Source organism: Varanus komodoensis, unplaced genomic scaffold (genome assembly GCF_004798865.1).
Source record: "Varanus komodoensis strain SLA01 unplaced genomic scaffold, ASM479886v1 scaffold13_3, whole genome shotgun sequence".
Taxonomy (NCBI): domain Eukaryota; kingdom Metazoa; phylum Chordata; class Lepidosauria; order Squamata; family Varanidae; genus Varanus; species Varanus komodoensis.
In genome coordinates this window covers 12,334,485-12,360,803 of record NW_025335409.1, presented here as the reverse complement: position 1 = coordinate 12,360,803, position 26,319 = coordinate 12,334,485, and the positions used below count along the sequence as shown (strand labels likewise).

Sequence of the window (26,319 nt, the reverse complement as noted above, 5' to 3'; positions counted from 1 at the left end):
TCTCTTTTTGTCTATACACCGCCCACCTCTCTCTCACATCAGATGATAATTCTTAGCTCATGCAATAGAAACCAACTTTGTATCAACTTTAAACAATATTTTATGTTAACAGGGATTGAAAGTGGCTGGGCCTACACAGCTTGGTAAGCAATTGATTTCTAATTTAAGAGACTACAGGGTTTGCAAAAAGAAATGTGAAACTATTTTAGTAAGTTGGATGTTAAGTGGACCTTAACTACAGTAGGTGACGTCCACCGCCCTATCTTGGTACATGAATGAAAAGTGCTTCTACTTGTGCATACACAGTAGTTTGACTGTCTCTCATTCCTCCTCTCCCCCTGCCATATGAATAGTAGCTGGCCACCTAAAGTACCAGTTAAATTATGCCAGCTAGCAATGTTGTGAATAACATGGCAAAGGGGTATGAGGGTCTGAAATATAGGAGAATCAGACATGGTTTACCACAGAAGCTGGTAACTAAGATGGATGGTAGTTATACATTAAATTGAATTTGGCTGTTCAAGAGATGAGGCCTTCTAAAGAGGGGTATCTTGATCCACGTGCTTCTTGTGCACTCTCAATACTTGCCTTTGCATTGCAATAGTACTAACTCCCAGATATGTACGACAGATCATTATGTTGAGGAAATGAAAAACCCTTGCCTACTAACAAGGCTACTAGCCTTGCTGCATGTGTGCTATCTCCTCTAGCAGAAGTGGCATGTCTGCATACATCAGTTGCTGAGAAGCTTGGGCAGGCAGTGTTCTTGCACGCATCCTGTTTTGAGGGATGCTGTGGGCAGCTGGCAGATTGTTGGATTACATGGACCTTTGGTCTGATCCAGCATGGGTTTTCTTATGTTTTTATGTTGTAACACAAGACTTTAAATTCTCAGAATGCATTTGCTAGTCATGAAGCCAGAAGGGTCTTTTTAAAAAGATAAGAATTATGTAGGCAGTTATGAGTTGGCAACACAGTATTTTATCTCTCAGTTTGAAATTGAAAACTTTTTTTAATAACATAGGGTCCTTTTGCTTTTCTCAGTGTAGGAAACTTATAGGGACCTCTCTAAGTCAACTGCTTAGAACAAATCTAAATATAAAGCTTTTCTGTGGTTAACTAGAGACTTGTAATTGTAAAAACTCAGTCCTCATCAATGAGTTCCTCTTTTCAGATCATCCTGAGATGGGAGACAAATCACAGATTGATAGTATACCTCAGCTTCCTCTTACCAGTCCTACTACTAAAAGAGGTCCAACACCAGAAGTTCCAGTTGAGACTATGGATATTGGTAAACTATGACTTAATATTATGCTTGTGTTTTAGCATTTGATACACTTTGCATAAAGAACTTGGCTTGTGTATTGCACAACTGAAAACAATACAGGTTTATAATCAACTTCCACAGTCAGCCGGTAGAATGAAAACTGCCGGCAGGATAGATTTTTCCTTCCCCTTGCAATCTCCCCCCAAACCTACTTCTGGGTTTGGGGAACTTCTTGAACAGATTGCAGGTTATAGGAGACTGCAGGGGAAGGACAGCAAGGGGAATCCAGCCTACTTGTGCAACACTGGACTGTCCATGGATGTTATATAACTCTTGCATGATGGCATACAGTATATCACAGAAGTGAGTACAACCCTCACATGCTGTAAATATTATATCTTTTCATGTGACAACCCTGAAGAAATGACACTTTGCTACAATGTAAAGTAGGGAGTATACAGCTTGTATAACAGCTGTCCCCTCAAAATAACTCAACACACAGCCACTAATGTCTAAGCCACTGGCAACAAAAGTGGGTACACCCCTAAGTGAAACTGCCCAAATTGGGCCCAAAGTGTCAATATTTTGTGTGGCCACCATTATTTTCCAGCACTGCCTTAACCCTGTTGGGCATGGAGTTCACCAGAGCTTCACAGGTTGCCACTGGAGTCCTCTTCCACACCTCCATGACGACATCATGGAGCTGGTGGATGTTAGAGACCTTGTGCTCCTCAACCTTCCGTTTCAAGATGCCCCACAGATGCTCGATAGGGTTTAGGTCTGGAGACATGCTTGGCCAGTCCATCACCTTTACCCTCAGCTTCTTTAGCAAGGCAGTGGCCGTCTTGGAGGTGTGTTTGGGGTCGTTGTCATGTTGGAATACTGCCCTGCGGCCCAGTCTCCGAAGGGAGGGGATCACGCTCTGCTTCAGTATGTCACAGTACATGCTGGCATTCAAGGTTCCCTCAATGAACTGTAGCTCCCCAGTGCCGGCAGCACTCATGTAGCCCCAGACCATGACACTCCCACCACCACGCTTGACTGTAGGCACGGCACACTTGTCTTTGTACTCCTTACCTGGTTGTCGCCATGCACACTTGACACCATCTGAACCAAATAAGTTTATCTTGGTCTCATCAGATCACAGGACATGGTTCCACTAATCCATGTCCTTAGTCTGCTTGTCTCCAGCAAACTGTTTGCGGGCTTTCTTGTGTATCATCTTTGTAAGAGGCTTTCTTCTGGGACGACAGCCCTACAGACCAATTTGATGCAGTGTGCGGCGTATGGTCTGAGCACTGACAGGCTGACCCACCACCCCTTCAACCTCTGCAGCAATGCTGGCAGCACTCATACATCTATTTCCCAAAGCCAACCTCTGGATATGACGCTGAGCATGTGCATTCAACTTCTTTGGTCGACCATGGGGAGGCCTGTTCTGAGTGGAACCTGTCCTGTTAAACTGCTGTATGGTCTTGGCCACCGTGTTGCAGCTCAGTTTCAGGGTCTTGGCAATCTTTTTACAGCCTAGGCCATGTTTATGTAGAGCAACAATTCTTTTTTTCAGATCCTCAGAGAGTTCTTTGCCATGAGGTGCCATGTTGAACTTCCAGTGACCAGTATGAGAGAGAGCGATAACACCAAGTTTAACACACCTGCTCCCCATTCACACCTGAGACCTTGTAACACTAACGAGTCACATGACACCGGGGAGGGAAAATGTCTAATAGTGCCCAATTTGGACAGTTTCACTTAGGGGTGTACCCACTTTTGTTTCCAGCAGTTTAGACATTAATGGCTGTGTGTTATTTTGAGGGTACAGCAAATTTACACTGTTATACAAGCTGTATACTCACTACATTGTAGCAAAGTGTCATTTCTTCAGTGTTGTCATATGAAAAGATATAATATTTACAAAATGTGACAGGTGTACTCAGTTCTGTGATATACTGTATATATCTATATATGAAGTATATTAACTCCAGTGTTGATGCTCAGGAGAGGCAACACATTTATTTCTAAGTAACTGCAAAATCTATAACTCCTAGAACTGCTACAGGTCACTTTGGTGTAATGGTTAGAGTGTTGGGGGAAGACTGGGGAGATCTAGTCCCCATTCAGCATTAAGTTCACTGGGGCACTTTGAGCTAGTAACTGATTCATAGCCTATCCTACCTCACAACATGGAGGACTATGTACATTACTGAGATCTCCTTAGTTAAAAGGTGGGATAGAATGTGAGTAAAGCAGGAGACTCCAACCTTTCTGGACCTGTGGAGACTTTGGGGAATTTCAGAAACAGCTGTGGGCAGCACCACAAAATGGCTCCCATAGAGGCTGCAGCTTGGCACATAAAAGCTGCTGTGGGTGCCTGGAGAATCAAAAGACATATAATTTACATATCAATTGAGTACAGCCAGAGGAGTTCCAAAAGCATGCCACATATTTTACTCTATGGAGGCATACTACTACCACCACTAATTTAAGGTTGCAATCTTACACAATAAAGCTCAGTCCAGATCAGACAGAGGTGCTGTTGGTGGACAGACCGTCCATCAACCTGGAAATTTTCAATCTGGCCTGAATGGTGTGGGGTTGCACTCCCCCTAAAGGATATGGGTCACAGCTTGAGGGTGCACCTGAACCCGGAGTTATCACAAATATCACAGGTTAACTTGATGGCTAGGAGCACTTTCTATCAGCGTAGGCTGAAATTTAAGCTACTTAACTGAGTCTTGCAGTTATCCATGCACTGGTAACCTCTTGCCTGGATTATTGTAATGCACTCTATGTGGGGCTACATTTGAAGATGGCCCAGACATTTCAACTAATCCAGATCAGGGTGGCACAGCTGTTAACAAGGATTGGTGTGTGACTGCACTTCATGGGAGTCCTTTATCAGCTGCAGTGGCTGCCTGTTGCAGCCCTGGCCGAATTCAAAGTGTTGACATTAAACATACAAAACCCTAAACAGCTTTGGGCTGGGAGATCTGAGGGAATGCCTGTCTTCATATATCCCTACGAGACCCCTAAGATCTTCGCCAGAGAGCCTTCTCTGAGAGCCACCCCCTAATGAAGTGAGGGGGGAAGAGGCTAGAAGGGTCTTCTCCATGATTGCACTCCACTTATGGAATACTGTACCTAAGGAAGTGTGCTTAGTACCTTCATTAGTTGCTTTTCATTTCTAGGTTAATACTTTTCTATTTAACGCATGCTTTGAGTAGCCAGTTTGGTTTTTCTGTTAACCAATTGCTGCTAGTGTTATGTTTCCTTGCCATGAATAACAGATTTTATCTTTTTATGGCTTTTATTTTTGTATACTTGATTTTATTGCTGTATTTATTGTTTTATTGTTGGCTGTTCATTGTTTATTGTAAGCTGCCCAGAGACCCCCTTGGGCTATAGGGCAGCCTATAAATATAATAAATAAATAATACACATGCTTACATGGAACTGAATGAGAATTACTTAAAGAGTATACCTATATGGGATTGTTTTTAGCCTTTCCATACACAAACTTTTCTCCATCTTCAAAGAAAAATTCCCTCAGCCCCCTGAGGAAAAGTAACGTTTTCTCTACATCAACCCTGAGTTTACTACTCAATGCTCCTACGTCCTCTTCTACTATCAGCACTTACAGGAAGGTACACTTTGTGTGTGAATAAGAGAAAAGAAGAAAAAGCCATGCTAGGAGGACAAATAAATAGTTAAATTTGGTGGTGTGTGTGTGCAAGGGAGGGCAAAATACTAGGAGAAAGAGCAAGGCTAGGAGGTAGAAATAGCATGGTAAATAGGTGTGAAGGGAGAGAGAATTGCAAAGGGAGAAGCTGCCAAGGGGTTGAGGGAAAGCGCAAAGTGTAAATGTCAGTGTTGTTTGAAGACAGTTGATCAGAGCAAGGAAGTAAATCTTGTTTTCTTCCTGCTTACCCAACTTTCAGGGTCAGGGACACAGAAGTAAAAATAAAAAATGGTGGTGGAAATGTTCTGGGGCACCTTGGAGGTTCCCTGTGGGTACACTGTGCTGCATTTCAGATCTGTGCAGTAAAGATTAATGTACTAAAGTTCACTTGGGAAAACAGCAGCATGGAATTGGAATGACTACTTTAGAGTAAAATATTTTTCTTGTTTAGTGCAACAAACATTTCCCAAGCTCTTAGATGCATGGGTATAGCTTACCAATGCTAACTTAAATCCAATGCTAAAAGCTGCCTAGGAAGTCCTCGCCAATTATAGGTGGCTTATAAATACATGTAAGTAAGTAAGTAAGTAAATAAATGGGGTATCAGGAAACATAGTACTAATTATAGACAGAGAAACAGCAAATATCAATCTTACTTGATTTTTTAAATGACTTGTATTTAAAGCATTTCAACTTTAGGGTTGGAACAGTGGATTCAGCTTGCTGTAGGAAGTATTTAAGAATACTTCAGACCAGAACAGAGTGTTAAAATTTACTCTTCCATGTCCATGCACATAGTTTCCCAAATTTGTTGTGATCTACTGCTAGGGAAAGATGTGCACTACCTTTGTGCCTTTCCTTCCACTTCTTTTAGAGCATAACTGCTTTGAAAATGGTATTCCATCCCAGAACCCCAATGTGTTAAATAGGTTTGCTTCAGTGCCTTTTAACAGGTAATATTTCTGAATGTTTTTCTAACTTTTCAAAGTCTAAATTCTTGCTTCAATGGAATTTTTCCCCTTTCAGGTTTTGGTAACCGCTGTGGAAAACCAAGAGGACCAAGAGAGCCACCTTCGGAATGGACATGATGCAAGAACAAATGGACACTTACTAAATTATACTGGAACATTCAAGTGCCACTGAACTAGATCAATAGTATTCCAGTTTTTATTTTTGGGGACTAGCAGTGTACATACAACTACGCAATGGTACACTCTTCTATACACCCACATGAGCATTAAACATTCACAGCAGTGAATTTAGTATTGCAATCTAACTTTTTGCTGGGGCCATCAATCTGCCTTATTACACTTAGGAGAAAGTATTACATATGGTTTATTTTGTTACTTCAAGTATTATTGCCTTAATGTCTCTTAACCCTGTTACACACTGTTTATAGACATGTTAATATGGTGAAACTTTGACAAATTGCGTTTATGGACAACTTTTTTGCTAATGTTTGATTACCATGTATACTTTATTTTGTATATGTACAGGGCAAACAGGTATATAATTTGATAAAGCTGCAATCATAAAGTATTAACAGAAGGTGTAAGAAATCTCTGCATGACCTAATTTTTTGTGTACCTTGTAAATTATTTGCCCTGATGTTTTAGTAAAGTTTGTTTTTTAAAAACTGTTGGGCGCACATCCAGAATTACAAGATAGCAGAGACGAAGATTGTAATACATTTTGTAAATTGTAAGCAAAAGGTTATTTTTATATTATATACTGTTTAACAGTCAGTCCTAACTTGTCCTGGTTTTCATCTAGTCATGAAGAATCCATAAGTGCCTTGAAGTATCAGATTTTTAGCATGAGTATGTTCACTGGTTGAGATTAGCATATCAACATATTAGAACTACTGGGGAAAAACAGAAAACACTTCAACTCACTCTTTAGTTATCCTTTGTAATGTATTTCAATTAAAAACTGTAGAAAATTTTTCTAAAGGACAGCATTACTAAGTGACATCAGGTTAACATTACAGTATACTAACAGTGTGTATTTGTGCAAGCATTTCAGGGCACATTGGCAAAGGGACCAATGAGACAGTTTCCGTTGTGCTAGTGAAAAGTAGTTTTTCTCCTCATTCAGCAGGTGTGTATGTAATACTCTGAAGGTTCTCAAAGCCCTTGCAGCAGCACTATCTTGACAATATAGTGTCAAGGTTAATTTTCATAAGGATCCACTAAAATATGCTTTTGTTTCTGTAATAGAGAATCTTTAAATTAAAGAGAGAACTTTTCCTGTAGTGGTGTTTCATGTATATCACACAGAAGGAAGCATAGTTGAATAGTTATGATTCATTTAGTGTAAAAACAGCATATATGGTTTTGTGTATTCTGTTTTTAAAACCTTCAGGTTTCATTGCTTTGATGCATAAAGTGATTAAATGGCATAGGAGAACTTTTGGGCATTGGTAGTATTGGGCTGTTCTCAGTCCTTGAGCTGTTGAAAATTACCCAGTCAGTTTCCGAAGAAGCAGGGCTTCATTTTAAACCCAGCATTTATCATCAGAGTAACAATCCATCACATCTAGTCTTTTGGCCACAGTTGCTAACGTTGCAAAGAATATGAACTGATCCAATCTTGACTGGCTGCCAAAGGCAACCAAAACATGTGGAGCCTTATGCTGCTATGCTTGCTTGGGAAACACCTCAATAATACATCAAAACTTTGTGCTCAAGGAGTAAGGTTTTCTGGAATAGAAATGACCAGAGTGAATTTAGCTCAAGTATGCTAAGAAAAATTGCCTGCTGCAATCCTGGTTCTGTTTTGACAGGGCACAGACTGCTGCCAGCAGTGATGCAGGTTTTCCAGAAAACACTGAACAGGATTTTTTTCAATGCAAATGTCATTAATTTGTATAGGGGGTATTTGCACTGGAAAAATTCTGCTTATACCTGAAAATGTTCTGAAGTTCTAGAGATCTGATGAAGCACAAGCATTTTACTTGTATTTAGTAAATAGCAAAAATTGAACATTGAACATACATCCATTGCACCATATGTCCTTGATCTAGAATGTTGGAGGGATTAAAGCACACTTTGGGTGCAAATTTATAGTGATTTTGTAAGCCCCTGCCCTGCATCTTCTGTTAGACAGGCTTTCTTCTGGTTTACCTGGAAACCAGGTCTTGAATGAGGAGTCTAGAGACTTGTGAAGATAAGATTGTGAGCTTGCCTCCCCACTGTGCTCTTTACCCCAGGCCCAGACTGAACCCCTCTGTGAAGTTGTCTGACCTCAGAGAACATTTGGCACTATTTTTTCTCTGCTAGCTGCACAGAGGCAGGGCATGGAGGTCAGATGTTTTCTCTGAGTTTGGGTATGAGAAGCCAAATTAGCTTATGTTCTTTCAGATGCTATCTACAATAGGGATATATTCATTTTTACTAATCAAGTTTTGAAATGAAAAAAAAAATCCGCGAAAGCACTGGAAAAAAATTTCTACCACATATCACCAGCTGTCAGCTAGCTGGCCCAGAAACTAACATATTCACTGCAATACACTGAACCACACATAAAAACGAACATTTTAAGAATGTTCATCATGGTAGTGGAATGCCTTCATCATAAGGCTCTTGGAAGAAACAAAATGAATTCTCTCCTGAATTTTACTGAGCATATGAGACAAAAGTCTGTTGCAGGGAAGGGAATGGGATGGGTGGGTAAAATCGGTTGAGATACCAGAGACCACTGCATTAGTGATGCTTCTAACTCCCATAGGAAATCTCACCGAGTTAGAAATCTAAGACACTTTTAGTCTTAAGAGAAAACACTCAAGGCTAGGCTAATAACTAGAAAGAAGAATTGAAGGTACATACAGGAAAGGATAACTCATCATCTTAAACGACCATTGACTCCATCGACTATGTTGTGGTATTAATAAAGTCCTCACTTAGTATTCTTAAGCTCCAGTTCAAAAGTGGATAGAATGTGTTAGCTGAATTATTACATTGCATTTATATTCCTATTTTTTTCATTTTGCAAGGAACCCAAGGTGACTTACACAGTCCTCCTCTATACTTTTTTATGTGCACAACAACCCTGTGAGGTAGGTTAGACTGAGTCATTGGCTAGCCTAAAGTCACCCATTGAGCTACATGGCTGATTGGGGACTAGAGCCAAGTTTTCCCAGATCTCCATCCAGCACTCTAACCGCCACACCACACTGCCTCTCAGTACGACAGATGAATTAGAAAATTGCATTCAATTAAATTAGAAGGCAGGTTGATCTCTTAGGGATTTTTTGAAATTTACAAGCAAAAATACAGGCAATGAAACATCACACATTATTGCTGGGATTCAAGAGGTGCATGCATTGAATAGATTGCTAGGTAACACTGGAAACTAGGCTCAATACATTCAAGAGTTCCCTGATTGGAATATAAAAGGCAGGGTACTTCCTTTCCTATTCCAATTAAGGATGCAAGCAGGAATTACAAATACATTTTATCCTGTTTATGCATTGCTAGGTAACCCTTTCCAGACAATGAAGTACCACAGATGGATCACAGAAAATAGGTGTTCTTAAAAGCCTTAAAAAAAACCCCCTATCTTTAAATATGATGAAAATGGCTATGGCACCACATACCACAAATATTTAGTATTACAGAAGTATGACAATGAATACTATTGATGTGTTCTTACGATTCACCAGGGCACTATTGTGTCACTTTTTACTTTAAGAACATTAAGATTCTGCTTGGTGTCTAATTCTTCTAATGCACACTGGACAGATGCATGTCCACCAAGCCTTCTTGGGCGATTTCAAAGATATTAGAAAAAATCAAAGAGCAGTACAAATTTTAAATAATTTATTTTCTAAACCAACTTTATTATATTTATTCCAGTAGTCCCGTCAAACACAGTATGGAAGTATCCTACTGTTGGCTTTGTATGATCAAAGGTCATATGCTCCATAAAACTTATGCTAGAAAAGAGTAATTCCAAAGAAGCACAAATGGTAACAGTTCAGGCTCTGAAGGAAGAACAAACTGTTCAAGCAATTGCCAAAAAATGTAGCAGATGATTGTGGAACTATGCTGTATTCCCTGGGGAAATGAATGTAGCTGGACCACAAAGCACACAGGCCTACTGCTGTAAGTAGCTGTAGTAGTACTAAAACTTGGGGCACTTTCAAGTTACGCCTTTTTGAAAAGGTGTAACTGAACTTAATTTCCAGTGTTTATCAGTAAGGACTAAGGAAGGCATACAGTACTTCCAAAGGCAGGTGTGTAGTGCAGTTCTCATGTTGCCTGTTTGCAACAAAAGAAATGGCTGTGATGTCACCTCAATACATACATACATACATCATCATCATCATCATCATCAGAACATTTCTATGCCGCCCCTTGCCGAAGCCTCGGGGCGGCTTACAACACAATAAAATACAATATAAAAATAACAATATAAAATTAAAATTAATAATATAAAATAAATAAAAAATATAAACAATATAAAAGAAGTTATAAAAGAAGTCGCCTTGGCCAGATAAATATTGTTAACAATTAAAATAACGTTTAAATAAAAACACACACACACACACACAATTTCATCAGCCTGCACTGCCATCTTTTTCTTAAGCATTCACTAATTTTGCATTAGAAAAATGCAGTAATTTAACATACTTTCAGAGGAAACTTCTAGATATTTGAGAGCCAACTTGTAATCCAAAAAGCTAGATCAGTGTAACACAGGTTCATTAGGTAGAGGGAAAGTTTGGGAGAATGACAAATAATATGCTCTTAAGTCTCTTAATCACAGATTGTCACTACCAAGCCTCCGTTCTTGGAAAACTTGTTTAACAAGTACACTCTTATCTGATAATATTCCCACCCTGGTATTACCTTATTATACTGTGCAGTTTAATAGTGTACAGTATAATAAGCTGTGCATGTTATCTGTTCTTCCTCTTGACTTCTATCCTTTTCAGGCTTTATCTGCTGAAAAGTATTCTGCTTGAAAATCAGTAGTAGGCAACAGCTCTTCAGATTAAGTTTCTCATTAACTTGAATTAAACAGCACCATAAGGGGCATCTTACAACCTTAACCTGCACATATCTGACAAATAGGAACATAATGGGACAAAGACAAACCTAAAATAACCTAGTGGTTAACTTATGATTTCTTTTTGGTTAATCCCTCGGTTATTTAGACCTTAAATAACCCATTAGTCTAGTTTCAAATGCGCCACTCAACTACAAAGGAGCTAATCATAGGTTGCTGACTAAAAGAAGTGGCAGGTATGTTACAGGCAGCAGCCCTACTCTCTCCCTGACAGCCCTTTTTCGAACTGACTGGCTGCAATTACATATCAACTGGCTCAGCATCAAAACCAGCCGGACTTGTTCATGACTTCAGAGCAGCTTTTGAAGTATGTTAATGCAACCATATGTTATTTCACATCTGAGGCATTTCACAAAATAGATATCACAACATGTTTCTGATAAGTTATAGTATGCCTAAAAGGGCTGTTGTATATTAAGTCTATCAGCTTTATTGAAAACACATACTTCAATATGGTTCATTAAATGTGCATTTAGAACATCTCTGTAGTACAGACATTCTCAACCTTTTAACCTAGGAGGAACCCTTGAAATTTCCATGTCTCAGGGAACCCCTGCATAAAAACAATAGCAATTTCAATTTTGGCACACTTGTTTTCAATTAATTTAAACCTTATTCAAGTAAGATTATCAAAATGATCACCTAACTCATGTTTGTATAATAAACATACACATATTGGAATGTGAAAACATGTTATTTTTACAGTGTTTCATGGATCCCCAAGTGACCTTTTGTAGAACCCTAGGATTCCAGGGAATCTAGCTGAGTAAGGCAGCTATAGTATCTCTACTTCTGGGGCAAGTAAGCCCAGCCATGGATATGCTCCACCTACCTCTTGGGACATATTTCTTAAATCTAAAGTCTGAAAAAAAAATAATGAGAGCACTATTTACAAAGCTAAAATATTATTTCAAACATCTAAACATAAGTATCAACCATCATTATCTATTGAATGTGACTATCAAAAAGACTGCAAAGCTGATTTTTCTCTTTTTACTTTTTGCAGAAGATGTTTCTGTCAAAACTGCCTATCCTTAAAACAAAGTGCAAAGCTTAACAGACGTTACACTTGCAACTCCAGAATTGTACTTGGGTTTTGTGATTTACTGAATGGACTGCTGACAGCCATGCCTTTACCACAATAGTAAACCTGTCCTAAGCAATACCGTAATACTTGGGCTAGCGCAAAATCTACGGTAATTGATAGGGTAGACGCAATATACAAAAATCACACATGTTCCATGTTAATCCGGAATTAAGTTTATTTTTTAAAAAAATTAAGTTTAACTACGCAGCAAAGTGAGTAGCACAAATTCCATCCGTTGTTACTGCAAGAAAAGGAGGACCCTAATCGATCTTTAGTAATCTCCAGTACGTAACTAATTTGGATTAGCGTCACCGTTACCCAAACAAATATCACTGCACGATTTTATGCATATTCATCAGAAGTCAATCGCGTTGTATTTAACAGGGCTTTCGCCCCGGTAAACGTGAACAGGATTGCAGCACCATATATCTACTCACAAGAAAGCCACATCGAGTTCAATGGGGCTTAATCCAAGGCAAACGTGAATAGGGCTGCAGTAACTGTATGAGCTTTAACTGCTATGAATTTACAAATAAACAATACTACTAATAAAAAGGCATTCTTATAGGACGCTGCATGCATCAGAATAGGCACCATCTTAGAAGAAGTATTCTCACGTGCGAAAGGGGGGGTTGGGAATGCGTCTTCTAAGATGGCTGCCGCTCGCGGCTTCGTTAAGGGCTCGATCCTAAGCATTTTTAGATAGAAAAGTAGAACAATTCCCAGCATGCTTTAGCTAGTATACATGGATGGAGCATGCTGGGATTCGTAACATTTTTTCCCTCTAACCATGCCTAGACTTGCACCCTAAATCTGTTTTTAATAGTCTACAGCCCGATTAATCGGGAACGAAACTGCAGCCCTGTTTTGAATACATCCCAGTGTTCAAGGAATAAATCCGGACAGAGTTGCGCTCTGCTCAGACTTGCTCCAGAATTCGTTACACTGGCAAATGAGTAGCCCATTAGCGACCCCGAAGCAACTTAATCACCATGCAGGAGAAGGAAGGGGTCAAATCTGTCGCATTTCTCGAAGACAGGGAGACTTTCTTCTTCTCCCGCGCCGACATCCTCATTTCTCTATGACTCGTGTCTCCTAGCTAGCCAGCTACCCTTTGAGGTTTGCCTTCTTCTCTGAACTGCCTTAAAACAATACAGAGAAATCCATGACGAACGCCCGCCCTCAGCTACCCAACTGCGCCACTCGCGGAGTGCGTTGCACGAGAGCCGCCGGGCGGCGGCAACCCAGCTCTTTGCTCAGTCCTCATTCAGCCATTGGCGCCTTTCACTGTCTCTCCAATCTGGGCCCCGTTTCTATTGGGAGGGGGACCAAGAGCCTTGCAGGCAGCGTCCCGCCTCCCTTCTCTCTCCTCCCCCTACCATCATCCCGGCTCTCTCAAGCGGCTCGCGCTGAGAGGTAAATAGAAGCAGGATCTCAAAATGGCGGAGCCAGTGAGTCCCGTACGAGGTGCGACGGTGGCGGCGCCGCCACCGCCGCAGCAGGAGCCCTTCGCTTCGAACCTGTCAGCGGACACCAGAGCCTCTCAACGTAGCTTCCAGCCAGCCGCCAAGCGCATGAAGGGAGAAGAGCGGAGCCTCAAAGGCCCTAAGCGCGTCAACGGCGAGGGCGGCGGCGGCGGCGGCAGCAGCAGCAATAGGCAGCCGCCACAGCCGCCTCACATACCAGTGGCGCCAACCCCGGTAGGTCACGGGAGCCCTGCCGTGTGGAGCCTCACCGCGTTTTCTTCGGGAGCCTGTGGTGGCGGTACCGCCACAACCAGCGGTGGGTCATTCGTTTTCCCGCCTCAATTGCCCCACAAGTTGCTACTGCCGCCGCCCTCTTCCCACTCTCACCAGTGCTTGGCCGCAGGCGTCGATGGAGCAGGCGGCGGCAGTAGTAGCAATAGCAGCAGCAGCAGCAGCGGTGGTGGTGGTAACAGCAAGAGCAAAAGGCCCAAGGAAAAACGCGACAAGGAGAAGAGGAAACTTGGGGCCCTGCCCGTGTCAGTTACAGTAATAGGGGGAATAGGAGCAGGCGGCGGCGGCGGCGGCCTCAGCGCGAGTGCTCGGGAGGAAAACGGCGACGTGAAGATGTTACTTCAGCACCACCATCATCACTATCACCACCGTCAGGAAGGTGAGTGGCGCGACCCTTTTCTGAGCAGCGGTAGGCCCGGAACCCCGATGATCGAGAGGACTTGCGGGGCTGTGAAAGTGCGGGGGCTGTTGAGCAGAAAGGGAGGAGATAGGGCTGGCGGGGAAATGGCCTACACATGTCGCTGAAACCTTGGGGCGCCCCTAAGAGTGTCGTGGAGAAAGGAGCAGGAAATGGATGTTCTCAACAGATGTGTAACCAGCATGGCTGCCTGGCTGCACATGGAATAAACGTTGACTTATTAGCCGCGTCCCTAGATCTTAATATCCAGGTCTGCTCTAACTGCCTGTAATGGCTAGGGCTACATATGGGAATGATTTAAGGCCGGAGAACCCCATTGCTATCTGTAGGGTAAATTTTGTGGACAGGATTGCAACAACAGTGCAGCCTTGTAGCTCCTGTCAAAAAGGGGGTGTGGAACTCGTTGCCTTAGGCGGAAACTGCTGGAGGCCTTGTATTTTCAAACCTTGTTAGGGAAATAGGGATGACTTGTAGCAGATAGGAAAGAACTAGACTAGAATCTAAAAGTGAAATTGGTTTTTCCATTATAATGCAAACTTCGATCAGGTATAAATATTCTTCTCTTGCGGGCATGAGGCTTAATTTGGTTAATTCTGATAGTTTGTTCCCAGTAGTAGATGCTTTTGAAGATGGGTACTTCAAGCATATGTGCAGCCATATAGGTTGTTTTAGCATTTAATACTGTGTCTAACCTTTTACTTTTTGGTCTTAGAAATTACTGGCTTGTTCTAGCAGATTAAAGAATGGTTGTACACTTGGTTTGAATCATGAGTATTTTTATTCCTAATTTGAATGATCCTGCCAAAGATATTTAATATGAACTAAAGACACAATCCCTACCTATTGTCAGAATTTGGCTGAGATGGATAGAATGCAGATGGAACTTACTTCCAAATGATTATGGATAATATTTGACCTAATTGGACTTGCCATGGAGTCAACCTAACTAGTCTCCACTTGATATTAATGCAGCCCATAATTTTGCATTTACCCTTACCCTAACTCTTAAGCAACAGTACTAAACCTGTGCACCTTGTATCACTTTGTATAGCTCTCAGGTGGGAAAAAATGGAATGTGGTAGGGAAAGTGTTAAGTTGACAGGATTCAGAATTTACCTTGAACTTCTGAAAAGGCTGAAATTCAAAACTAGGACTGAAAGACATAGTGCAATTAAAAATAAAAGAAAATACATGCATAGTGTTTTGTGCACAGGGTGCAAATTACACCTAATAAGCCCTCATTACCAACAGTTATTGTTGAATAGAATGACAACTGGGCAGGTTGTACATTTGATACCAACTAGCTTATGCAGGTGCAAGCAAGGATTTAGTGGCAGCCATCTTAACTGGAATGTAGACAAGCTATGTTTCTCAGGCAGCAAAATTCAACATGTTAAGAAGAGTTAATTTCAGTATTTCAAGGAACATGTGTTAGTTTCAGATTGGTGTTAAGCTGATCCAGGTATATTTCAATGATGGTTAGTTTGTGGTGCTTAGTATTACAAACTTGCACAACAGTTTACTCCATTGATTCAAAGCACTGCATTGGTCTATGGAATTTCTAGCTTGTATTAAAAGACACATAGTATTGAGTAAAAACATCGCAGAGAAACAGTGCAATTTGCTCTTTAAGTTTACATTGGATTACTGTCTTAGATGTTCCAGGTCATTGGAAGTTAATGATGGTTAATGAAGTCACCTCATATCCTCAAATCTCAATTCAAATATTTATATAAGCCCTTATATTTGACATTGAGGTAAATTCTTGTCAAATTAGATGCTCCTCCTTAAGTTCTGTTGAAAATCGTATCCGATCATATTTTTTTTAGGAATTCTACAGTAGTGAAGCTGTCACTAGCAAGATGTCTATCACAGATAAAGACTACGTTAATCAGAATAATAAGTACATGAGAGCCAAAATAAATATGTTGGGGCAGCCATATTTATTTATTCATCTGTCTGCCTCCCTCACGTAATAAGCAAGGGATGGGGAGTCTTTTTTGTTTTATGAAGTATATGTTTTTTGTTTTATGAACTGAAGTATATGGATGAGGGGAATGAAACTGCCTGCCTTTTCTGTTATATATGGTCATACTTCTAAAGCACTCTTTTCATCCCCCAGCTCTGCTTATGGAAGGGAACCAGGTTTGGGACAAAAGTACTTAAAATACTGGAGTATTTTAAGCATCTCCAGCAAAGTAAGCTGGAGAAGGCTTCAGTTCTCATTATCTGCACATTCCTTTTATGAAAGAGATCACCACACTGCAGTTGCTTTGTATGTGAAATGGGCAGACATGTGAATAAAAAACACATGGCTGACCCATCACATTTAATTTGGCATTGAAATTTTAGATGTAAAGTAAAACCATGTAGTTACTTGTCCTTTCAAGCCTCTGCTTGACTTCACATTTGTTTTCAATACACAACAGTAAGCCATTCAGTCCTGTAACATATCAAGAATGCACATATATTTTAGGGTTTTAGCTACGAAATGTGAATATAATTTAGGTAGTTTCTCCTTTGAGTCATCATTTAGCAAGAGTCAATTACTTAGCGTGGCTAAAACAAAGGATTGCAAAGAGCTTCAGAAAGGTTTCTTCTGACTGGGGGAATAGGCATTAAATGGCAAATATGGTTGAATCTAAGCAAGTGTAAAGCGATACAAAAAAAATGGGGAAAAATTCCAACTTTGCATATAAGTGGACAGGGTCTGAGCTGCTCATTATAAATTATGGGAAAAATTGGGGGTTGATAAAAACATCAACTAAGAATTGTAAAGTTCATTTTTGAGATCATTTGGAAAGGAATGAAATAAAACTTCCAATATTAGAATGCCCTTATACAAATCTATTATGTGATTGCACTTAGAATACCATATAGAGCTCTGACCATTGCATCTCAAAAAGGATATTGTAGAGATAGAAAAGATACAGAAAATGGCAATGTTCAAGATATTGTAGTAACTCCCTTATGAGAAAAGTTGACAACAATTGAGGCATTTTAGCTTTGAAAAAAGCTGAATAAAAAGGGACATGATAGATGTATATGAAATAGATGGTATGGAGAAAGTGAGTAGGGAGCTTTTTCTCCTTCTAGAACCGAGGTTCATCCAATGACACTGAAGAAGTTCTTCACACAGTGCATACTTGAACTATAAAATTTGTCACTAGATGATGTAGTGATGGCCACTAACTTGGAGAGATTTAAGAAGAAATTAGACAAATCGATGGAATATAAGCCCATGAGTGGCTGATAACAATGATAGCTATATATTATCTCCAGTATCTAAAGCAGACTGCCTCTATATGACACTTGCTTGGGCATACAAACTGGAGATGCTTTTACATTCATGTTTTGCTTGTAGGAGTCCAAGAGACTTTTAATTTTGCTGATGTACCAACTGAATGCTTGACTAGGTAGGTTCTTGGTATTCTCAGTGTTTCCTTAATAGTATTCGTGATCAAAACTGTTTCAGAAATTCTAGACAGTGTAAATATTTGAGAACTTGTGAGGAAATGAGAGAGGAAGAAGGATTTTTAAATGCCAAACTAATTTATTTAATTAATTAAACTGCTGAAGCTGTCCGAGCAGTTCACAAAGCACATTTTAAAAAACCAATAAAGATATATTGTATTAAAAATTAAAGCATCATTAAAACTCATGATACAAAATTTAAAACCACATATTAAACAGGTATGTGTGTGTGTGTGTATATCACACACACACACACACACACTAATAAGAAAAAAGAAAAATTATTCAGATCTGTTAGCAGCTAGAAGGCCCCAGAAGCTACTTGAAAGTTCTGCAGTAGAGGATGCTATTTACCTGGCACTGAAAAGATAGTAAGCTTGGTGCCAGGCAAACCTCAGTGGGGAGCTTGTTCCATAACTGGGAGACCACCACTGAAAAGGTTCTTCTTGTTGCCACCAACCAAGCCTGCTTCAGAGGTGGCAGTCAGAGATAGGCCCCAGAACTTGATCATAGTGTCTGAGTAGAAAGATGTCAGGAGAAACATCCCATCTGATACCATGGTTCCAATCTGTGTAGGTCTTCGCAGGTTAAAACCAGCACCTTGAATTGGGCTTGGAAGGATATAGGCAGCCAGTGCAAGTGAGTTAGAAATGGTGTCATATGATCAGATTGTCTGATCCTTTTATTAGTCTGGCTGCCTCATCTTGCAGAAACTGCAGCTTCTGTACAGTCTTCAAGGGCAGCCCATGTATATGCATTGTAATCTAGGTTAGAGATTACCAGAGCATAGATCACTGATAGCAGGGCTATCTCTGTCCAGATGGGCTGAGCCACCCAAGGAGAAGCTGGTGGAAAGGGCTTTGAGCACTGAAACAACCTCAGGGAGCACCCCCAGGCAATATACCTGCTCCTTCAACGGGAGTGCCAATCCATTTAGATTTATTGTACAGAATAGAGTGTATTTTAGACTAGAACATTTTAAAATTATGCGCAGGTTCTTTAAGCTTGTAGCATGAATAAATACGACTTCCAGCTTAACACAAATCCTTGTAAAATGGCAAACATTGGATTCTCTGTCCCATTACTCTCACTTTCAGGCAATCAGTATGCAGTAGTTGATAAAAGCATGTGTATGCATTCATTCTAGTAAAAAAATATTGCAAGACATATTTGGTAATCCCACCAATATGAAAAATTGTATCCTAAACAGGATTAAAATTTCTCATCTATTCTCACTGTTCCCATACACAGCTTTCATACTGATTTATAACTTAATAGTACATATTTAGTGTGGTATAGTAGATAGTATCAGACTTGGACTGTGGGTTCAAATTTCTACTCATCCATGAAGTTCTCTAGGTCAGTGGTTTTCAGCCACCAGTTGGCGGCATTTCCTGCTGGTCCATGAAAAAGCCGCTGTTATGTGGGCGTACCAGATGCATCTTGCTCCCCAGGACCAGCACTGGGCTAGCTGTGCTCTTGCTGCCGCCCATTTCTTCCTCGGCCAAGAAGCTAGGGAGGGGAGAGACAGCTCAATAGGAACTAGCTGGGAATTAAGTTCTGCTGGGTTCGCCCTCTAGGTGTGGTCCCAAAGACTGGGCCCTTTCCTCTTTTTCTGCTGTGTTTCCTACTGGAAAGGCAAATGCTGAGGTGTGATTGTGCTGAGAGTGTTTTCATAGCCAGTCTGCTTGTATGTATGGGGGTTTGAGTGGGTGGGGTTCGTTGTATTTTATTATTTAACATTATGAATATTATTAAGTAATTTTGTTTGATTTTGTATTGCTCTGCTGTTAATGTATTTGAATTTTTATTTGCTATGAGCATAGTATTGCATTTATATTGATTTTGTATTTTGCTATTGTAAACTTTTGATCAAGTATTCTTGAAAAGAAACAACAGCAGATTTCGCTGTAGTGAAATTCTAATTTATTTGAATTATATATTGCTCTCTAAAAATTTAGGTTGTATATGTTTACAATTAATTTCAGTAGTTTATTATTTCATTAGCATGTTTACTGCTCAGTTTCTGGTTATCTTAAAGAATTTTCATTTTTGGTACTTTATTTAAACACTAATACACAAAATATTATTTTATATATATAATGCTTTTTATTAATGCCTCAGCGGTCCTTGAAATAATTTTCCTATTTTTGCCGGTCCCCAACTGTAAAAAGGTTGAAAACCACTGCTCTAAGGTATCTGGAAGAAAGGTAGCATTTTATGTGAAAAATCGTTGCATTTTTTAGGCTTTTCAGTATTGGTGTGTTTAGGATTGGAACCAAAAACCTTCTGAAAGATACTTGTTCATCTTGCTGATTATAGCACCTGACAAAACAATCTAGACAGTGTTATGCTTTTCCGGATGTGTAACATAGTCCAGATGATTGGTGCTTTCAGCAGTAACTTACCCAAACCCTGTTTTCCTCCCAGGGTGGTTTCACAACTGATTTCCCTGGTGTCTGAGTGTTAAATGCACTTCCAAATAGAGATATAAAAGTGCTTTGTACGAGGGAATGTTGATGCTGGAGCGTGGACAAGGGTCTGTCTCTCATAAGCATACTTCTTCCATTGCTCTGTGCTTGGAAGTACACCCTCAGGAACTCAAGCATGTAGAATAGTGTAAGGGTTAGGCTGCTCCTTCAGAATCGCCAGTCTTCCATTTCCTTCCTTACAGAGTAGGTAGAAGGTTCCTGATGCCATAGTAAGAAGGGGGTTGCTATTTTGCTCCACAGTTATGTGTCTGGGTGCTTGACTCTTGGAAATTTGTATCCACTGAAGTGCCATCTTGTATAAAAATTGTCTATACACTTGCTTCTAAATATTTTTCTGATGAAGATTCCAGAAACTTATAAATTTTGATGAGTTGAAATAGAGCTTAAATTGTTAGGTATAGGTAAATGGATTTACTAATGTTACTTCAGAATCCCTTGCAAGAGTATTAATATATTAAACAGTTTTAGTAATGCAGAAACAAGGAAACAGGATTAAAATTTATGTAACTGGCACTACAGCTTTAATAGAAACAGCAGCTGTAACTTCTTTCTGTGGCCTTCATATGTGGGTGAATTTCACCATTTTAAAGATGTATCATAAAAATAAAATGTTTTCATAGTCAGTAGGTGAAGTTACACCTACTGACTATGGATGAATTGTGATTTTCACAATGCATGTGGCAGGGCAGAAGTTAGGGTCTCATGATTGCCTCTTTTGAGATTGTCTGAACAACTCTATGACCTGTAATATGAGGAGTAGCTTCTACTTGAAATTCTAAATTCTGCTGTCTTTGAATATGTTCAGTCAACAGAAATATTCCATGTTACTGGGGAGCTAACATGTACATGAATGTTTTCCCAGTCTGAGCTACAGATCCCTGGTTCTTGCCTGTTCCTCATTGCAAATGAGGGCGTAAATGGCTGGGATTGATAGTATTGAAGTGCAAAGAGCATGAATGCTTCTCTGCAATGCCCCCCCCCCATCTCAAGTTGATGCCTGTAAGTTGAGGCATTGAGTCAGTGATTACTGTGAATTATGAAAACAAAATGTTTTTGAAGCTTTAGGAAATGCCTTGCTATTATCCAGTGAATATGAAAAGAATGGATTATATATGTAAAAATTCTACATATACTTTACTGTATCCCTAGCTTTTACACATATATAATATGAAACTAGGTAAATCTTAAAAGGTTGTATAATTAGTTATGGTATTAACATTTACAGGAGCCATTTATAGTTATAAGGATAGAGCCTTTTGTTTGTAAACTATGAGTTAACAGGCATTGCCTTTTCCCTTTGTTTAGGCAATTTAATCATTATTGAGTCTAGCTGCAAATTAAAATTATAATTAAATAATAAAAACCTGGTTGCTCTTCTAACACCTTACAGATTCTGAATATTTTATTATTCATCATTTCTTTCTGCTTCCATATCAGCAGATAATCTTTTTAATTTTTACAGGGCTTGAGCTATTCAAGTATGTTAAATGTGGGCAGAAGTTTACTTTAGAAACAATTCTTATCTTGGAATATTTTAGCAAGATATGCAAAAATATATGAAAAATTCTACTGCTTCCCATTTTTACTAAAATTGGCAAAACACTGACTAGTAAATAAACATTTAGGTGTCACTTTTTTAGATTTGTTAAGGAATATTAATACCATTTTCTGAAGTGATGCAAAGCAAAAAAGTATTTTTGGCTAAGGTGATAACATGTTCATAAAAGACATTGAGCTTGTGCAAAGTGAAACTACAGCAGCAGTCCTATGCATACTTACTTGGCATACAGTAGAACTTCTAAGTAAACACATTTAGAATTGCTATGTACATTGCATGTAGTAAGTTCAAACTTTTTTTCAAATAAATTGGTAATATTCTCAGTTATATCACCCCCATCTTTTTCATATACTAGCAGAGCGATTTTGTGGCCTTTATTCAAAGTTCTGGAGGAACATAGGATTGTTTTATTTATTTACTTATTTAAAACTTTTATATGGCGTCCTATATGTGGGACATCTCAGGACGGCTTACAGTATTAAAGTCAGAATACACCAAATCAATTGCAGTATAATAAAACAATAAATAACCAATAAAAATAAAATTAAATCAAAAGCGACAGTTAAAACCGTTAAAATGTTAATTTTTAAAATAACGATTGAATAAAAAGTTTTTGACCTGGCACCAAAAAGAATATAGGCTCGGTGCCAGGCGAACCTCTCCGGGGAGTGCATTCCACAGTTTGGGCGCCACTGCAGAGAAGGCCCTACTCTGAGTAGATATCCTTTTAACCTCCTTCAGGAAGCATTCCCAGAGCAGGGCCTCTCCCACAGATCTTAAGGTGTGTGAGGACATATAAAGAAGGAGACATTCCTTCCTTCAGGTATCCCAGTCCCAAGCCATTTAGGGCTTCATAGGTCAAAACCAGCACCTTGAATTGGGTTTGGACTTCAACTGGAGGCCAGTGGAACTGGTACATGAGAATAACAACCGGTTCCCATCAACAGCCTGGCAGCTCAGTTTTGTACCAGTTGAAGTATCTGGATCATTTTCAAGAGCAGCTCCATGTAGAGTGTGTTACAGTAATCCAACTGGGAGGTTACCAGAGCATGTATCACCGTTGCTAGGCAGTGTTTGTCCAGGTAAGGATACAGCTGATGGACCTGCCGAAGCTGTAGGAAAGTACTCCTTGGCACTGCCACCACCTGGGTCTCCAATGGCAGCTCTGGATCAAGGAGTACCCCCCTCCCTGTCCTTTAGAGGAAGTGCTACCCCATTCAGGACAAGCTCAAAATCACTCACCTGAAAACCTGAACCACCCACCAACAGGACTTCCGTCCGCTCTACGGGAGGTAGAGCTGGGTATTGTTAGTGTGCTGATGGTTCTGCAGCCCAAACCTCCTGATGACCTCTCCCATGTAGATGTTAAACAGCATGGGGGACAAAATAGAGCCCTGAGGAACCCCATGACAAACCTGCCATGGTGCAGAGCTATAGTCCCCCAGCACCACTTTCTGGAATCGACTGGCCAGGTAGGAGCAAAACCACTGCCATGCAGAGCCTGCTACTCCCAACCCTGCCAGCCTATTCAGAAGGATACCAAGGTCAATGGTATTGAAAGCCACTAAGAGGTCCAGGAGAACCAAAAGGGACGCACTCCCCCATCCCTTTCCCTGCACAGGTCATCATACAGGGTGACCAAGGCAGATTCAGTACCATAGCCGGGTCTGAAGCTGGACTGAAATGGGTCCAGATAATCCGTTTCATCCAAGAATGCTTGGAGTTGTCCTGCCACCACCCACTCTAGCACCTTGCCCAAAAATGGAATGTTGGCCACAGGTTGATAGTTGGTGGCCACCTCTGGGTCCAGGGACACCTTCTTCAGGACAGGTCGGATCACCACCTCCTTCAAGGAGGTGGGGACCCAGCCCTCCCTCAGTGAGGCGTTAATAACCTCCTGGACTCACTAGTCCTGTAACTGGCTTTCCTAAGTAGCCAAGAATGGCAACGGTCAAGTAAACAGGTGGTAGGACGTACCATCCCAAGCATCTTGTCCACATCCTCAGGCCACAATAAATGAAACTCATCCAATAATGATTCCCAGCTGCAAGCTGTGGGAAAACAGCTATGACTTTGGAGCTGGGGATCCACTCTTAGAGCTTTGCTCCCCTACCTGCAGCTTGTCTGGAAAGAATCAGACTGTTAGCATCTCTGAGACTGAATTGTGATTTCAGAGAAGGAGCGTGGGGAGGAGAATACTGTCATTAAGATATGATGTCTAATTGCTTTGCCGAGTGGGAGGAGCATGGTGGTGACCTTAGCCTAAGATTTTCTTAACCAGAAATAAGTTCCACTGTGTATTAATCAGTATTATTCCACAGTGAAATTCACTTGTTTGTATCTGTTAGATAAAGTACTAAGAGCAAGACAAGAACTTGTGACCATGGCTGATAACCATAGTTCAAAAATGATATAGAGAAAAGCTTTTTAAGATCTTGATGTCTTAAATATCTACATTTAATTTGTACTATTATGAATTATGCAGTAGCCCTGGTTTAGCATAAACAGCAGTGTTTCATAACGATAAAACTTTGGCCAGTATCCAACACTTGTATTGTGCTTTTGGCATTCTGATAGAGTTTCTTATTCAAGTAATATGTGAGTAGTATAAGTGGAGCAGCAGTGTTGGTTACTGCCCATACGCTTTGATGACTGATTTGGTTGATTTGAGTATATGGAAACAAACAATTATAAGAGCTAATATCTGACAGCCATGTTATTTTGATAGAGAGAACACAGCTGTTAAACTGGAAGGTCAGCTATGAGACATAGTGTAACTTCAGTTAAAGATATTAAACCAAATGTAAAGCCAGCACATGAACTTGTCTCTAGGTTTGGGCATGGATATTTCAATATCTACCAAGAAAATTTGTTCAGCACTAATTTAAAGGAAGACCTCTTTTTAAAAAAATTATCAATGGTATTTAACTTTACATCTGCTGACTAATCCCTTCCCAAGCATATTGAATATCTGACCTGTTTGGAGAGATGTAAGTCTTTTCCATACTTGATATTTTTACACATATTTTAGAGTAATCAAGTGTGTGTGTGTGTGTGTGTGTGTGTGTGTGTAAAAGATACAATGAATCCAGGCATAGAGTACTTCCAGTTAGAGGACTCTTAATACTATCCAGGCATTACTCTGCATTCCATCTTTTCTTTCTCAGTGAATTGTTTGCAATAGGAAAAAATGGAAGAACTTGTGGGCAAATGCAGGGAGGTTACCAGTGGAAGATGCTGCTGTCTGGGCTCACCATAGAATTTAGTGAATGAGGCAGTATAATAGCATGATCAGAGTCTGTGTAGAAGTATCTTTTGGTCATTCTTCTAACAGATTTACTGAGAGCAAATTATTACTATGGCTAGAGCCATATCCCAACGCATCAGACAATTATCAGTATCTGCTGTCTGGCTCCTACATCTATTAAGTTATCTAAAGTGTGCACTTGTTGGGGTTCAAAATGGGCAATATCCTGAGAGGTGTCTGCTATAAAAGTGCAACAGGTGGTACTCATGGAAATTAACCTAGAAAGGCTATAGTTGGGTCCATTTTCTACTTTGTGTTCTCTTGCTTGCTGGCAAAAGGCCAGTAGGTCACCCCCTTCAGTTTGTTTGATTGAGTCTTCACAGTATTCTTACATTTTCCACCTTCTCTCATAACTCAAGGTGCTCAGGAAAGTAGGGAAGTGAAAGCCACTCCTCTTACAAAAGCATGAAGTTTTTCCACCTCTGAAAAACTCAGGCTTCCTTTAAATCAGGTTTTCTTGACATGGCTAATCAGGGTATTTTGCAAGGAGATACATATATCAATGAGCTGCACCATGGGAAGTGGTCTGTGTACAACAGAGCAACCCACTGTGGCTTGTTGGATTGTTATGTCCGTGAGTGGGTGTGTATAGTACAGCAAACCATCATGCATAAATAGCCACATCAGGTTGCCCTGTCATTTGAACCTGGACTGTTTCCCACAGAGTGGCTTGTTTTGGGAAACAGTCCACCTTGATAGCCTGTGGAGTTATCAAATCCATGATGGGTTGGTGTGTCATCTGAATTGTGCAACAGACCACATTGTGGGTTCAGGGAAGTGACAAGAAAGCCACTCACCAAGAGTGGCATAACCTTCTGTCAAATGGATAGCTGTTGTGAAAAGCAAATCTGTATATTTCCTTGTCAGAAAACTGTTTAATCCTATGAAAAACCCTATTTGAAAAGAATCCCTTTCTTTTAAAACATGCCAGAATCCTGTACTCCTATAAATGTTTTAGGATTCATGTTTCCCCTTTCATGAGCAGCTAGAGTCTTAGGAAATGGTGGAGAACCATTGGATGTACTGTGACGGTGAACTGTTCTATGAACAATCCACACTGTATAGCTTATTCACAGATTGTGTTAGAGTGTTATGCCGATTCACCCACAGAAGAAGAAAGTAGGAAACAGAAAAAGTGATAAAAGAATAATAGAATTGCAGAGTTGGAAAGAGCCAGAAGGCCATCAAGTCGAACCTCCTGCTTAGTT

The 26,319-nt window shown here is 40.2% G+C and overlaps 2 protein-coding genes across 2 annotated transcripts in view; both read left to right on the top strand.

Annotated features, from left to right (window-relative positions):
- Nucleotides 1–7,194, top strand: part of PTPN12 (protein tyrosine phosphatase non-receptor type 12) — a 75,103-nt gene extending 67,909 nt beyond the window's left edge. Inside the window, exons 16-18 of the mRNA XM_044423381.1 lie at nucleotides 113–143; nucleotides 1,175–1,291; nucleotides 5,973–7,194. Coding sequence (XP_044279316.1) covers nucleotides 113–143; nucleotides 1,175–1,291; nucleotides 5,973–6,034 — 210 coding nt within the window. The 3' untranslated portion in view covers nucleotides 6,035–7,194. The remainder of the gene's footprint in view (nucleotides 1–112; nucleotides 144–1,174; nucleotides 1,292–5,972) is intronic.
- Nucleotides 7,195–13,544: 6,350 nt separating this feature from the next.
- RSBN1L (round spermatid basic protein 1 like) overlaps nucleotides 13,545–26,319 on the top strand; it is a 41,167-nt gene continuing 28,392 nt past the window's right edge. The window contains exon 1 of the mRNA XM_044423357.1: nucleotides 13,545–14,241. Within this exon, the coding sequence (XP_044279292.1) occupies nucleotides 13,545–14,241 (697 nt within the window). The remainder of the gene's footprint in view (nucleotides 14,242–26,319) is intronic.